Here is a 16665-nt window from a genome sequence, read left to right as displayed (position 1 = left end):
TGTGTCTCTTAAAATTGAGTGAATATTTGTGTGCACGTAATGACTGATGCTTTTCTGTTCGTTCTTTCACAGGTGTCATCGCTCTGATGCCGTTCACAAACGGAAATGTCATCTGTGATTACATTTGTGGCCCTAAGGAACATCAAAGTTGGTGAGGGACTAATGTGGGACTACAGTCACAAAGGCATCCTTTGGAGGGGAAGGACAGGGTTTGAGATGGCTTGACGGCTGAAGTTGTCCTATCAACAGGTCTGATGCTGAATCACACTTATGCAGCATAAAATCTGCGTGTGTCTATATAGATATATGTGTGTATATGTACACAAACATTTTATACATACATGAATACAATATTGTCATGTTACATCTTGATGTCCATTTGCATTAAATTTGGGTGCAAGTAAAGATTTTTTCTCTCATCTGTTTGCCTTAGTCATGGTACTTACTGTCTGTTATACTTGCCTAGCTTTGACTTCTTCATCAGTCTAGCAAATGGGTTTGAATAGATCAGTGTTTCCTCTTCCAATGGCACAGCTGTACTTTGTCAGAGGGATAACCTGCACAACACTGGCATCCAGTGACCAAACCTTTTATAACAAACCTAGAATTCTGCTTGATCATATTAGATACTTGCGACCTCAATGACTCATCTGAAAACATGTTTTGCCTTCAAATGAAATGTCTGCCCTTAAACCTAACCCAACTTTTATGTTACCTTATCTTGTCTTATTCTGCATGCCTTGCACATACTTTTACAGTTATTTTTAAGTGTACTACCATTTAAGTGTACCTGCCATTTCTTCTATATGCTGCTGTTACATGGACAATTTCCCACTGCCTGACAAATAAAGGTTCATGTTACCTTTGTCTCAACAGATGCTCAAAGTGCCTGCCAACTGAAAAAAAAAAAAAAAAAAAAAGGGTTTCTTGTATACACCCTTCCCACTCTTATTTCATGACTACATGTGTTCAGTCACAACATTAACATGAAGACACTGGTCACATTGTGAACAAAGGTCAGAGTATTCCTCAACAATTTATTACTCACAGCACACCTCCCACGAAACTGTAAAAGTCACTGCACACAACTTCACTGAAAACCACACATTAAATAACCAGAACACCTCACCAACTACTCCCACAAAGAAAAAAGAATATACAAAACAATCTAAGGAACTACACACGGGCGTTCAAAAGTCAGCGCCAGCACTGGAAAAGTCACAATACATACACATGGTGCTGATCTTGTCCTCCGGTGTACGTGGTCCCTGTCAACACAGTCCCTCTGAGTCGTCACCAGATTTCTTTGTCCTCTTTGCTGACTTCCTCAGTTCTTCGTGAAACCCTCTCCTTCAATGGTTTTAATTGGGCCCTGGATGCAATCACATTGCAAACACAGGGCAGATGAACATTGTGTTCAGGGCCCAATATGAACACAAACGCAGGGAAGATGAACGTTGCGTTCAGGGCCCAACTCGAACACAAACGCAGGGCAGGCGAACATTGCGTCCAGGGCCCAACGCGAACACAAACGCAGGGCAGGCAGAGACGGCCTCCAGGGCCCAACACAAACACAAATGTATGGAAGGGGGATATGACTTTCACACTGAATCAAATCTAGCTGAAGCATTCTGAAGGCAATGCCAAAGTCTAATGGTCTAACTGGGGAGGTCAGATTTGAGCACATTACAGTAGTCTATTAAAAAGAAAAAAACATGAATAAGCTTTTGCAAATTGGAATTGAGACATTTTGAAAAATCAATGGCCTTTTAGATGTCAGAATGATGACTGTTTCTACATTGCTATGAACACAGAAGTTCATACGCTCATCGATTACCACAACACCTTAAAATGCGTCTTAGATTTTTTGGTTTCACCTTGGCCTGTGGGTGTTTGCCACACCTTTGCACTCTAGTAGACACACCCTTAACACATTCATTTGCCTTACTGTTGATGTGGAGGACAGAACCATGCCTTTTGGCCATGCCTTTACATATGAGGTAGACACAAACTAAAAACTTGCAATTGATAAAATTAATCATAACTTACTACAAAAAAAATGCTACTATGCTGGAGGACAGCACAGTAATAGTTTCCAACTAAAATTCAACACTTGATCTGAAATTTTAAATTGATAGGACACTGAAAAACATCTACTATTATTAAGAGATGGCTAAAAATATTTAGCACTTAGTATAGTGATTTTGAACATAAACCCTGCAACGGGTCACTTTCACATACCTCTGAACTCACCTTCTGGTCAAGCCCTTCACCGACACCGTTCCATCTGAGGTAGAAAACTGCACAAGAGACAGCATAGTAACACTTTATAATAAAATTAAAAAAATTAAAACATCACAGAAAAATTGGGAAAAAATTAGTATAGTAGTTTAAGATATTTTTCCCATATGGTGACATCCAATGTGTACTCCCCATGATCCAGGTCCTACTTTTCAGTCTAAAAGCAAGGTGGACACAGACCCTGCAATAAAAAAAAAGATAAAGACATCACATGGGGCAAAAAACAAAAAAATAAGTTTTAGATACTGTTCCCATATCTCTGCATCTGTGGTGCACTCAGCCGAAGCCCATTTCCACTTGACATACCGCTGCATCTGTGCTGGCCTCGCCCCGGGCCATTTGTCCGTCGCTCATACCTTTCCATCCGAGAGAGACATCCCTAAAATGCACAGGAGAGAAACATAGTAACAGTTTCAGATATAAAAATAAAACGTAAATTAGACATTTAAATTTGATGGGACAACATAAACACAAACTACAACAATCTACCCGACAGTCTACTAAAATTATGCAATAAAACTTTTCAAGGCAACGTGTCACTTTGACATTAGGTGAGAAGGCCCTCTTGGCTCACCTAAAAAAATGTCCAACACAAGCTTCAACAAACACGACGCTAACCTTTTCACAAATGTCCAAACGCAGCAGCAAACTTTTCTTCCAACCAGCAGCGTCTCTGCTGCAGCCGCGTCTCCGTGATTTGAAGTGTCACAGCGCTGCGCTGTGACTGGCTGGAGCCTTAGGGGGGCGGGGCAACCAATAAATTAATAGAAAATTTAATTCATTAAGTAACATGTATTGTTCACCGCCACACTACACACCTTTCAACATTGTTTTTTAAATTAAATTAATTTTTTAAAATTCTTTCTGAAACAACGTTGAATTTCCTTTCAGTCTCATCTCATCATCTCAACTATATTTTAGTGAGAATTGCTGTTGATATTCATTTGGCTCTGTGCTAATGCTAGAAGCTAGTTAACTGTTACTAGTTCCTGTAAAAGGCAGCATAAAAACACCAGATCTGACTTTCCAAACTCGCAGTCTCCATTAAAACATTTTGTAACAATAGCTTTGTTCTGTTTATTGTTAGCATTTTCCGAAGCACTTAGTAGGCATCATAGACAAAAATATGCATAAATACATCAAAATTTGTAGAAATAAAATGGATTTATGATTCTCATAGTCTCTAACATGTACAAACAATCGCCAAACATAATTTAAATCAGGAGAAATTGACAGAATAATCCTGCTGTCAACATAAACATCTTTGTAATTATAAACTATAAACAGAGATAAAGGTCTAAAATTCACACCAGCCACATCGTGCATTTTAAAAGGTGGAGACAGTAACAATGCCCTGAAGTGAAGCTTTGAACAGTTTATAAATGCATAGTAAAAAAAAAAAAATCAAGTTTAACAAAATCTTTACCCAAAAGTTTAATTTTTCCATCACCTCCAAAGTAAAATGACTGTCTGGTTTGAAACATTGTTTAATTTTCAATTGTTTCATTTATCATGATAAACCCTAAATTATTTGCTGTTCCATAGTCATCTTCATTTATTCATTTAGCTGGAACTCCTAGCTGGGGGGGGGGGGGGGGGGGGGGGGGGTGTTAATACGTGACAAAGTTGGCAGGGAATATCCCGACTTGCCCGTCCTCCAGCTGTCCCTCCCACCAGTCGTACTGAGACTCAGTCTTGGTGATGACAGTGATCCGTTCACCAGCGACGAAGCTCAGGTCACCGGGCTGCTGCCCAGTGAATGCGTGAGTTGCTGTGACAACCACTGTCCCACTGCCTCCACCCACTGGCAGCCCCCCACCTTTAGGACAATAAATAACTGGATTTTTAATGATGCCAATACAATAAAGTTTGCAGTTAGAATATTTTTGTCTATTGTAAAAAAATCACTAATTCAGTTCATACAATTAAGATAAACAGCCCTGTTGTAAATTAACAAAAAGATTTATAATTGTGGTGTGGTGGTTAACATGCCTGACAATGGCCCAGGTTAGGGTATATATTTTAACATCATTGTTCTTTAACAACCTTGAGTCATTTCTGATTTTTATTATTTCTAAAATATGTGAACATGAGTTTAGTTGCTCAAAAGTGACACATTTGTAGTTTTGATTATATTAAGCTCAATATAAGTTAAACATGAATTATTTAAGTTAATTTGGTACAAGCATCTGGTTAAATAAGAGAATGCATGATATTTGTTAGATCCTAATTTCAGTTTTTTATCTTACCATAGTTCGGAGAGTTTCTGGAGGCAAACTGACCTGAAACAGAAAAAACAAAGTTAAAGCTTTTCCTTGTTTTATATGATTGTAAAATGAATATCATCAGATTTTTAACTGTTCACATATGCAAGTGGCCCAGACGTGATTGGAAAACACAACTTGTTCACTCTGGAAACAGTCTGCAGGTGAAAGACTGCAAGTTGATCTCACACTTTATTTTCATGACCAATCACGCTGATGAACAGCTCAAATACATTTTGTGGCACCAATTTTTGAAGCATGCATCCACCTCTGCAGTTGTGCAGTCTGGTGTTTTTCGGCAGCTGCAGGTTGAGGATGTTAACTCTAGAGGGCACTGCAGCCTCAAAACAGAGAACAGAACAGCAGAAAGGATGCAAGGAATAAGAGATGAAGAAAACAAGCAGTAAAGAAGGAAGGAAAAGAGGTAGAGAAGGAACCAAAGAAGTGGAAAAGGGGAAATAACAGAGGAAACAAAGGTAGAGGAAGTACAGAAGACAATGACACAATAAAAATTAAGCAAAAAATGAGACAAGAAGGTCCAGAACGACATAGGAATAAGGAAATAAACAATGAACAAGGAGAATGAAATAAAAAAGTAAAGATGAAAATACGGCAGCAAAGAAGTAAAGTATGATGTTTGTTTTATTTGCTGTGTGTCTGTCTGTAGGGACTCAGTCTGCTAATTAGCCTGGTGCTATATGGCATGTGAACATGTCATCTTTTATACCCAATATTGCTGTAATAATGATTATCAAACTACAACATTTAAAAAAAATAAAAAGAAGGGAGAGGTATGAAAGAAGAGAAATAGGTCAGTAAGGAAGAAAAGGGATAATTACTATAGTTAAGAATGAAAGGTGGGAAAAGAGAAGATAATAAAACAAAGGAGGAGGCAACTGAAGAACTGAGGAGTTAAAGAAAAATAGGATAAAGCATTGATGGAAAAGAGCTGAAGGAAAAGGAAACAAGGAGACCAAGGAAACAGGAAGAAAGGCGTGAATAGGTAAGACAGTGAAGTACCAGAGCACACCTATAGCCATCCAATGTGTTTTTTTAGGGTGTAGAAGAACAAAGTTAAAACTCACCTGAGGTTTCAGACTTATAGACAGAGATTCGCGGGTAGAGAGCATTTGTATTTCCAGCACCTGAACACACGGAACATCACATACTGTTCACATCTTCTGTCACAAAGCACAACAAACAACATGCTGATTTTAGTGACACATTTACCTGAGCTGGGTGCCGGCTGCTGGTAGCTGGGTGCCGGCTGCTGGTAGCTGGGTGCCGGCTGCTGGTAGCTGGGTGCCGGCTGCTGGTAGCTGGGTGCCGGCTGCTGGTAGCTGGGTGCCGGCTGCTGGTAGCTGGGTGCCGGCTGCTGGTAGCTGGGTGCCGGCTGCTGGTAGCTGGGTGCCTGTCTCTCCTGAGGTGGAGCTGGAGGTCTGGGTGGAGGAAGAGAAGACTGGAGAGCGACAAGAAAAACCCTTTAGTTATGAATAGAATATACTGCAGGAATCGTACGGGATTGTTGACACATAGAATACATTTTTGAAAAGCTGTAGAACATTTCAAAAAGCTGAACAAAATTAAAATAGTATATATACTATTTATATCCAAAATTGCCCGTCAGTTTATCTTTTATTTCTAAGTTTTACGACTCATGCTGAGAAAGGTTGAAAATTTGTTGCAAAACAACTGATCATCACTATGTGCCTCTTCCATTTAATTATATTTATAATTAAATTTTGAGGAATATTTGAGGGGATGAGGTACTTAATTTAATTTCATTCAATGGTATTTGTTTCGTACCTTGGTGCGCATGTTCTTACTGGTCCAGTCAGTGGTGTAGGACTCAGTGTAGACATCCAGGATGTGGTAGAGGTCATAGCACTCTGACGGCGGCTCAACATCACCATTCAAAATAGCTGAAGCACGAATGTCTTTGGAGTAAAACCTGCAAACACAAACACTCACATAGTTAATACTAAATTAACTAAGCTGCTTAAAAGAAATTAAGGGACCACTCAATTGTTACAGCATAACACTAAGTGAGTTAAGCTTCAATCAGTCCATTTCAGAAGCACACCTGACTGTAAATTAGTTTCACCTGCATAACTGGCAGAGGCAAAAGAAAGACAACCTCAAAAATGGTTTTATGTGTGGTGGCTACACACAAATGCTCTCCTTTTATTCTTCCACACCGATTCTTCTCAAGTTTTGTGTTTTGTTAGTGTTCTTGTCACTACTGGTAGCATGAGGCAGAACCTGCAGCTCAATCAGGTTGCACAGGTAGTCCAGTTAATCTCAGATGTCACATCCATAAGTGCAGGTGCAACAGCATTTGCTCTGTCTCCAGCATATATTCTTGGAGGGCTACACAGACCGCTATGGCATAGCCAGCAAACCCCTCATTGCTGTGAGGTGCCGGGATGATATCCTCAGAGCAACTGTTTACGCTGGTCCAATGGCCAGCACTGGGTTTTTCCTAGTGCAGGACAATGCTGGCAGTATGTAGGCAGTTCCTGGATGACGGTGAAAGCACTGATGCCACTGATGGCCCACAGGTCCCCCTGGCCTAAATACAACTATATACAGCCCCTGTGGGCCACACACAGAGTCACATTATGAGATGCTGTGATGAAACTGACTTGACTTGAATAATTTATTCATCAAGAGCTCATGTGTGGTTCACATATTCCCTCCTTAAGCTTATATTAGGTTCACATAGGGAACATGAAATACCGTTTGGATGTCAAGGCAGCAGGTAGGTAGACAATTTGTTGTGCGTACTTGCGGTTGGTTTCTTTGCGTTCGATCAGGTAGGATCCCTCCAGAGAAATACCAGCAAACAAACCTCTGGATCTGCAGTAGGTGAAGACTGCTGCAGTGTTGCGTATAGCCACATCAGCCTCCACATTCCTGAGAAACAAAAAGACAGGTCATCGAAAAAAGCTGTGCCAAGTATATAACACAAACAGCTATTAACCTGTATAAAAAGAAAAGAACTTAAAAACAAACACCAACACAGCTGTAGCACTTTGCAATGAAATGCCCACATACACTGTCAACACACACTCACCAAAATCTGTCCGACTGTCCTGCAACAACACTGACCTCCTTATTCTAAAGTTCCATTCACACACATCACAGCTTTATACCTTTCACAGAACTATTCAGGATTTCTCCTTCAGGCTTTCAGCTGTCACTCAGCATCCCATAAATCACAAACCAAAATCAAATGTAAAAAACCTGAGCCCTAACCCACGTCAAACGTCGAGATAAGAGGCAATTAGGGCCCAGAAGATGGAGAGCAGGTGCTCACCTGCCCACAGGCCCCACAGCAACAGTGCAGTTCCCGCCCAAAGTCAGGTTCCCGCCTTTTGTGAAGGCATCAATGGCCCTGCGCTGGTTCAGAATGATGACCAGGTCCGACACCTGACAGCGGTTAAATAAAGACAGTCTTATTCATTTGAAAGGTGATTTTGTCATGTAGAATATTTTTAGAGGAGTCTGTTTGTAAATCTCCCTGGTGGTGCATTCAAAGACAATCTGCCAACTGAAAACAATTCATCCACAATGTTGAATAGGTTATACTTAAGACTTGAAACTTTTCATGTGTTTTAAATCATTCACATACCTCCACCCCAATCTCAAGGCCTCCTCCCAGACCAGCAATACCGATGGCCGAAGGTGCAGACCAGCCTAAAAACACAAAAATGCAGTCAAAGCAAATGTATGACACGTATCTAAAAACTCCTGTTAAAATGCATTCAGATTGAGATCAGCTACCCAGTGGTATATACAGTACTTCAAATTAGAAGTATATAAGGTAGTTAAAGTCAACTACCCAGCGGTATATAAAGTACTTCAAATTAGAAGTATATAAGGTAGTTAACGTCAGCTACCCAGCGGTGTATATAAAGTACTTAAAATTAGAAGTATATAAGGTAGTTAACGTCAGCTACATAGCGGTATATAAAGTACTTCAAAGTAGAAGCATATAAGGTAGTTAACGTATGGAAAGTACTTCAAATTATATTTGTACTTTTACTGCAGTAACATTTTGGATTCAGGATGTTTACTGTTACTAGTAGTAGCAGAAATGCAAGAAATTCAAATACGTTTCCTTCCTGTCACATGATAGTCTGTTGTTGACTGAGCAAGTCTGTACATTAATTAAGTTGAACAAGCCTGAAACATTTTTGATTTTTGCAGAAAATGAGTCATCTGGAACAAATTAAGTCTAGACTCATGCGCATGTTATCAACATCTCTGTATTTTTTGAAAGCAGATTTTTTTCCTCCAATAACTCAGTTAGATCCACAGAAATCATTTTCACGGTGGTGTAAATTCTAGAGACTATACTTCAATGTAACTGAAGGATTTTAAGTGGTACTCCTACCTGAGTATTTTTTAAAGCAATTAGTTGTATTTTTACTTAACTAACAAGTCTGTGTACTTATGCCACCTCTGCTCTAATTTGGTTGATCTTCTTTAATATGAAAACCCACAAACAGCCTGCAGACTGCTGGTGGAGGCATCAGCAGCAGCACAGCCCTCTCCATGTGATTCTCGGGGGCTTTTGGCCTGACGACACTCTGACATCCACCAGCAGCTGCTGCCAGATGAGATAATTAACATCATTAACCAAACAGACAGTGCATCAGATGACTGCACGCCACTGCTGCTCATAACGCTGCAGGGAGATTGGGCGAAGTATGTCTGTTTGCTTCAGAACGTCACAAAATTTCCCAAAAAACAGAAGAAAAGGTCACAGTGGGACATGAGGTGAAAACATCCACAAGACTGAATGTTTGCTGACCTCCCTGTGCAGAGAGTCGATAGTATGTGACAGTATTTCTGCACAGGAACTCAGAAAAGGCCGAAAGGGAATGGAAAGTAGTATTCTGCAGACAGAAAGGCGGTCAGGTCTTACGTCTGTCAGGCAGCCTGGCGATGACGATGCCGCTGCCTCCTCTGGCTGTGATCATGAAGCCGGCCTTTATGACAGAGATGATGGCTAGACCCTCTGCTTTTGCTATCACATGTGCTACAACACAACAAACAATTATTTCAACAAACCACAAAGACAACATTTTTATCCTTAGTTCATTTTATTTTGTTCATTTTCCCCAATTTCTTTACTTTTTTCCTCTTTTAATCCTCATTTTATTTTTACTTTTATTTTTCTTGTTTCTCGTATTTAATTTCTTTTTCCCAGCAGGCCCTTTATTTAGTAGTTTTTGCTTAGTTGCTTCCTTAGGATGATGTTACAAAGCACACATATTAAAGTGGTATCAACCTAAACATCTACATCCTCCCTCCCCGACCAATTGTTCTAGTATTGCCAAAACTTAACAATTATTGTAAAATAACAGGACATTTTGTCTTTTCTTACAGGGGATGAGTTTGTCCAGTCCAACCCTGCTGGAGATTTCTGTGAAGTCTCTTAGGATCTTGGCAGCTTTCTTCGTCTCAGACTTCAAATTGGATGGGATGGGGTTGCTCACTGCAAACACACCAGTGATATGTTTCTTAGATTATTCACAGTTGATCACAGATGAAAACTGGACTACTGCTTCTATGATTTTTTTTTAAGCCATACACAAACCTAAAAATCATCAGTAAACTCTATGGTGATTTCAGTTGATCTTATCCAAGTTTTCAGAAAGCTGTTGGACTTCATATAAAGGGTTACTGAGAAACAGAGACTGGCTGATCTGATGATACTGATAAAGAATCTGATGATTGACCTGTCAACACAATGTCAGAAAACAGTAAAAATATCTAGCCCAATTTCCAGAATTCAAAACGTTTAAGAAGCTTGAATCCATATAGTGATTTGAAATATTGTAAAACTAATGGAAATGCAAACTAAATTTCTGTCAAAGCTAATCAGAATCAGTATGACGATGTTAATGCATGAGCCCAAACTCTTCATGCTTGTAAAATTAAAATCCTAAATAATGTTGCACAATTTTTACTTCAGGTCACACAACCAAGAATAACAAGTGATCATCATCATTCCCAATGTCAAACTCTCATAAGAGTACATATACTGATTAATCAATTAACCAGTCAAGCTAAAGCTTGGATAGTGACCTGTTCCAGAGTTTTACAGTGTCATTTAATTTTTATTTTCAAACAAAATTGACAATACTGATTCCAACTTCTTGAAGGTAACAATTTAACTGTAAATTGAATATATTTTAATTTTATACTGTTGCTCAGAGGAAATGTGTAATTATAATTAGATTCTTGGGAACTTTGATGGACTACTTTCCCCCTTTCTCGTGTAGACAAAACTGCCCAATGATTAATCAACAACAAGAATGATGATAACTTTAAAACTATATATTCTGGAGTTTCACTGGTTTAGTTGTGCTGCTGAAGGGTTTGTTAGCATGCTGCAGCTCTGCTGAGGACATAATGCCATGTCATGTGTTAGGAATGTGTTGGCTGCAGTAGGAGGCTCATTGCCAGACGGGTCTCTCCTGTTTCAGGCTCTGCCAGCAGGTCCAAGGAGCTACGGTTCAGAATCAGCAGTGCAAACCTGAAAATTAGCTTCTGGTTTCTAACTTTAAGGAGTTTTGGCTGTTCTTTCATGATGCTCTTTGAGTACCCTGTAGTCATCATCTAGGAGGTTTTAATAACATTCAAAGAGGTCAGTGACCTTTTAATTCACAGTTTAATATGTAATTGGGTTCTAGTGGGAGAGTAACTTATGCTGGTCTTTAAGAATGTTCCAGTAAAGTTTTTGGTTGCATTTTGAGGAATTTCTATTGGTTTTGAGGAGACTCTAGTGATCTTTGGGATGTTCTACCTACAAGATGGTTCTCATTATCTTTCAGGGTCTTCTCATGTGTGATTCGTGTGGTTATGTCCATTCTACACATATTTCTATGTATCTATGGTAAATTACTATCAGAAGGCTCTAGTGAAATGTTAGTTTCAAATCTTCTACTCTTAATTTCGATTCTTCAATGATGCTGTAGTTGTCTTCAACGAGTTTCTAGTTTGAGAAGGTTCTGCTCGTCTAAACGTGCCACAAGAATCAAATGAAAGATATTTAGAACCTCCTCAGAGAACCCTATCTGCTTAGGCACAATGCATTTGTTGAGGGCAGCAGCGTCAACAAGAAATATCCAGTTTTTTAAACCATATTTCTTATGTTATTTTTACAGAACTAAACAGAATACCTCGTCAAAAACAAGACCAGAACCTCCTCCTGATTACCTGTACCTCAAGAGACGTAGTAGCACTTAAAACCAACTCACATATGTATAAAAGGCCCTACCAGACCACTAAAGAGGGCGCAAGAACCAAATTTCAAATATTTTGAATCTCCTCAAAAATTACTCGAGAACAGAAGACCACCTGAGCTCCCATTAAAAACTACTAGAACATTGTCCACTGTTCTCGTGAGAAAAAAATGCTCCACCTGTGTGAAAACGGTCATTTGTTGACCGCTGCTGTCTTGGCAGAAAAATCCGGCATTTTGACTACACTTTAATTTTATCATTCAGTTTAGAGTCTGGACGCGTTACAGGCGAGACTGGGTAATCCGGTGAAACTGGAGGAACGACAGGTGACGAGAGGAAAACATGACAGCCAGGAAAATGGAAAAGAAACCAACGGCTGATATTACAACCCAGTGCTGTCCTAGAACAATATTTCACGTTTTAAAAAACTCAAAAACTTACTTTTTGTTGTTCCTGTCGTCGTTTGGTTCCTTTCGGCTGCTTGTTTACCTGCGGACAGGTGAGCTGCAGGAGACTCCTTCCACCCTTCTCTTCGCTTCCGACTCACCTGATTCTCGCGAGAGCCCCGCACGCAACTGAAATCACACAAAAATAAAATAGCATAAATAAACAGAGCGCCTCTGGACAGGTAGACACGTGGAGCAGAGGTTAACTGGGCAGCGCTACTACGCACGGACAGGTGACAGTGTTATTAAACGAATGAAGTAATTAATTAGGTGGTGTTGTCAGGGAAACAGGCGCCATGAGGACAGCCTTGAAATGGAGGTGCGGGTCTTCATCAGCAGGGCGCGCTCCCGTGGCTGGTGGGAGCGCTACTGGGTGCGTTCACGAGTTTAAGAGTCCAGTTTGTCAGGAGGTTTTACCTTGATTTAGTTTATTTCAGTGTGTGAATTTAGGTAAAACCGCGTAATTTAAAGTTAATACGTTTTGAAAGACCAGAGAAAAGTTTTTGCTCTTATGGCCCGTCATTCATCAATTAGACATTTTCTGCTTTGAAAAAAACTTTCAGAAGTTACTAATTAAGAGGACGAACTGCTTTTTGCTGATAAACGTCTTTGTCATAGTCTATGTCTTCTGTCCTTTATTGTTACGTACGTTATACGTGTAAGTTATAAATTCATGTTTTTCACATTTGCCACTTCTATCCCTTATGTTTTATATATATTTAAAATAAGAATTTATGGCTTTTTGTTTTCTACTGTTACACAAAATCCAATTTGCATTAAGAAAATCAAGGAAAACACACAGATGTGTTACTTTAGTTTATCCCTGTAGCGAAACTGTTTGTTCAGCTTTTTAAAGGCACTTTTTATTTAGTTAGAACTACAAAGTCTTTATTATCGGTTCAGTCCGTGTTAGTTTATGATTACTGAGGATTATTGTAATGATTTTCTCTGGGATCAAAATGCTTGTTAAATCTGCCTTTTCAGCTCTTTATAAAAACTATAAAAAAAACTTTGAATTTGCCTTTTGAAAAACACTTGTAGATCTTAAGGCTAAATATTACTTTTGAAATTTAAAGTCTATAAATATATTTGTGAGATACTGAAAATCTTTTAATGTTTGAATCAGCATCATTTTCTCACAGATAACATGATAATGTTGCATCTTATTATGAATCTGTGTATTTTGAATCTTTGGCTGAAAATCAGAAGGTTGAATGATTAAAAACAGTTAATTTACACCTTTAGCCTTCTACATAGTACAGAGTCCCCGCTATTTTTGTTTCTTACCTCCTATATGTTTTTTTTCTTTTGTTTGTTTTTCTTGAGGCGAGCCTGCATCCGGTTTGTTTGCGAACATGGTGGTCGATCAGTCACAGCACTGCTGGCGGTTGAAATGACGTTCAGCTCATGACGCCAAACTGAGCAGCTATGACAATTAAATTGGTCTCAGATCTGGAATTTACTGCCTCAGGAAACATCTGCCTACATCAGCTTTCATCACATTTTTCCATATTGCTGTACAAAATGGTTCGAGCTCAAATTTAAGAAGTGCATAAAATTAGTCATGATGGGATGTGGAGCTGTGGGGAGGATGCTGACCAGACTGAAGGAAGGTCTTTCTACTGTCAGTCTGGTATTTATGATTTTCTTGCCACCAGAACCAGACTTTTTATTCTATTTTTTAGTTTTTAGGTTTTCCCTCTAAACATCCTCTTGTCCCATCAGATCATGCAACAGCTTCTATTCAACACATTCATGTCTACTGCAAAACTCCAAAATGTTAGCTGGTCAGCATCACCGGGGCTAAAACAAGACTGCAATCTGACATTTATCACAGAATGTAAATATTTTGTTTTTTTTTTTATTAACAAAAATGTAGTAATAGAAACAGAACAAGAATGATGTACCACAGAAACAGAACAACAAAAAGATGCAGAGCACATAAACACTGGGGAAAAATATGTAAAGTAAAAACATAAATTAAAAAGTGTATCATCATTTATGTTGGTTTTCTTGATGTTTTCATTTTATTTCATTCCCTTGCTCTTCTTGTGTCTTTATCTTGTTTGTCAGTCGCTTCTTACATTAATCCATCCTCTGTCTCTTTAAATAGCCCACTGGATAAACAGTCTGGCTGCAGCCATTTGTCTTCTTAATGTGTTTCCACTGACTCTGTGCGTGCATGTTAGGCCACCCAGTCCCTGTAAACCAGTTTAGACCTCTCAGTCTTCCACAGTTCCTCTTAAAAAATTTCCAGTTTGGGTCATTTTTCACTGGATTTCCAGTTTCAAGTCCATCAGTTCTCTATATGCTGTCCTCCCAGTCTTCCAGTGATGGGAGAACAACAACATCATTTGTGCACAGTTTCCTCCAAAGCTGCTGGGTTCCCATATGTTCCTTCCAGTTTGGCTCCATCAGAAGCTTCTCCATAAATGTCCAACCAATGTGAAGCGTCCTGGTCTCTCCACTGCCCCCCCTCCTCCATGTTGATGTTTCCCACACTGAATGATGACGACAGGCGACGTGTGCAGAGGAGGGAGACGTTAAAACGATCACAGGGATTCTGATCTGACCGTGCTGACGCTCGCACACTCACACATCGGACAGGAATCAGATCTAGGACCACATATGTAGGTGAACCAGATCTGATCTGCGAGCAGCGGGTTTGGTTTGTTCTGAATCACTTGGAGGGAAAACAGATTTAAGACACTTCAGCTGGTAAAGTGAATGTAGTCTTAGTCTTTTCCTACCTGCCTTTCCCCAGGAGGAACCATGGTCTAATTTCAGTTTCAGGTCAGTGAGATTTACCTTTAAAGAGCAGTCCCTGCTCTGAGTCAGAGCTGACCAGTTAATCACACTAACATTCTCTGCAGCAATGTCATAAACCTGGCATAGACAACTCCAAACAGAGATAGTTTGTGGCTGAAATAATCGATCATTAGATTAGAACAGTGGTTCTCAACCTTGGTCCTCAAGAAACACAGCCCTACCCACTGATGATTACCTGAATCAGGTGTGTTCAGCCAATCAAAACAAGAAAATTAACAGGGCAGTGTTCCTTGAGGACCAGGATTGGGAACCACTTAACTACAAGATGGATATCGTCAATAAGTGCGGCAGTTTAGCAACCTAGTGGTCCTAGTAATTCTGACAACAGTGACGTATAGTGACAAAGTCCACAGGGGTAAGAAATCAGGGTGGATGAGTAGAAAACCCTGGACTTTCAAATAGAAAGCATCACTGAATTGTTACTTAAGAAAAAAACACCATCTTTCCCTAAACATGTTGATTTTGTTGCTAAACCCATCAAGCTTTATTATTGTAACCACAATGACAAAGTCCAGCACAAGAGCTGGACCTACTTACTCATGTGGGAGGTGGAGTACAAACCTACTAACCCACATCAATGACATAACTCATAAGGGCTGTTGAAGGGTGTGGAAACAAAATTATAATGCACTGGAGAAATTCTTACCCCCAGGAAGGTTCTTGACATTAGTAGTTGGATCACACTGGACTCTGGTCAAGCTCAATATGGATCATCTTGGTAACGCCTCAGAACTCCAGGTGTTGCAAGAGTTGGGCAGCAGGCCTGCAACACTTTAAAAATACAATTTTCAGCTAAAACAATAACAAATAAGAAATATTGCACTCTATAATGTCAGTTAGAGGACAAACGGTACACTGTTACCTGGGTCACCTCACTGCACTGCTCCTGTGGTTTCTGGTTATGTAACTTCACTTTCAATAACTGACTTCAAGAGTAACATGGACAGCACCTGGTGTTATTAGTCAACTGTAACTGTATCACCATGACCTTAATAAAGATTTCCAAAATAGATGAACCCTAAGATGTAGTTGAGGCTCAGGTTTGGTTTGGTTTTGAAGCCATAATCTAAAAGTTTAATTAGTGGAAACTGTGCTTAAGCTGATTGTTTGCAACCAATGTGGACCAACACACTGCAGCATTAGCTACTGCAGGGCATTATATTCATTGATACATATAATGTTAGTATATGACACTAACATTATATGATGAGTTAAATTGCTCATGCTCATTAGATTAGATAGTGTTTGCTCAGATTAACAGACGTCTCAATTTTAGTTATGGTCAGGAAAACATTACCTTTAATGCGTGAAGCTACTGCTACATCACCAAGCTCATGACAAACAATTAGTATTTAGAATAAAATGTTAGATATTTTTTAAGTTTAGATGTATTATATATTTAAATTCAATACCTAAAATTAGCATTCACAGATATGTCTGGACAACAATGTATACTAACGGCATATTTTTTTAACTGCAGATATGTCAATAATAATTACAACTGTGTAGAAAAAACATAACAGATGTCTTTGCATGTTTGGCACAATCACTAATTACTTTGAGAGA

General features: G+C 39.3%; 1 protein-coding gene across 1 annotated transcript; it reads right to left on the bottom strand.

The window, feature by feature from the left end:
* Positions 1 to 3904: 3904 nt before the first annotated feature.
* On the bottom strand, positions 3905 to 16165 carry sh3yl1 (SH3 and SYLF domain containing 1). Its single transcript, XM_026301254.2, has 12 exons — positions 15962 to 16165; positions 15746 to 15870; positions 12266 to 12399; positions 9961 to 10071; positions 9499 to 9612; positions 8200 to 8264; positions 7885 to 7997; positions 7353 to 7481; positions 6372 to 6516; positions 5886 to 6024; positions 5651 to 5710; positions 3905 to 4120 (listed from the first exon to the last, which is right to left on the bottom strand). Coding segments are annotated over exons 3-12 (1086 nt in total). The 5' UTR covers positions 12267 to 12399; positions 15746 to 15870; positions 15962 to 16165; the 3' UTR covers positions 3905 to 3911.
* Positions 16166 to 16665: the final 500 nt, after the last annotated feature.

This window comes from Mastacembelus armatus, chromosome 2 (genome assembly GCF_900324485.2).
Source record: "Mastacembelus armatus chromosome 2, fMasArm1.2, whole genome shotgun sequence".
Classification (NCBI taxonomy): domain Eukaryota; kingdom Metazoa; phylum Chordata; class Actinopteri; order Synbranchiformes; family Mastacembelidae; genus Mastacembelus; species Mastacembelus armatus.
Note: the sequence above shows the minus strand (reverse complement) of the source record. Positions and strands in the feature narration are given on the sequence as shown.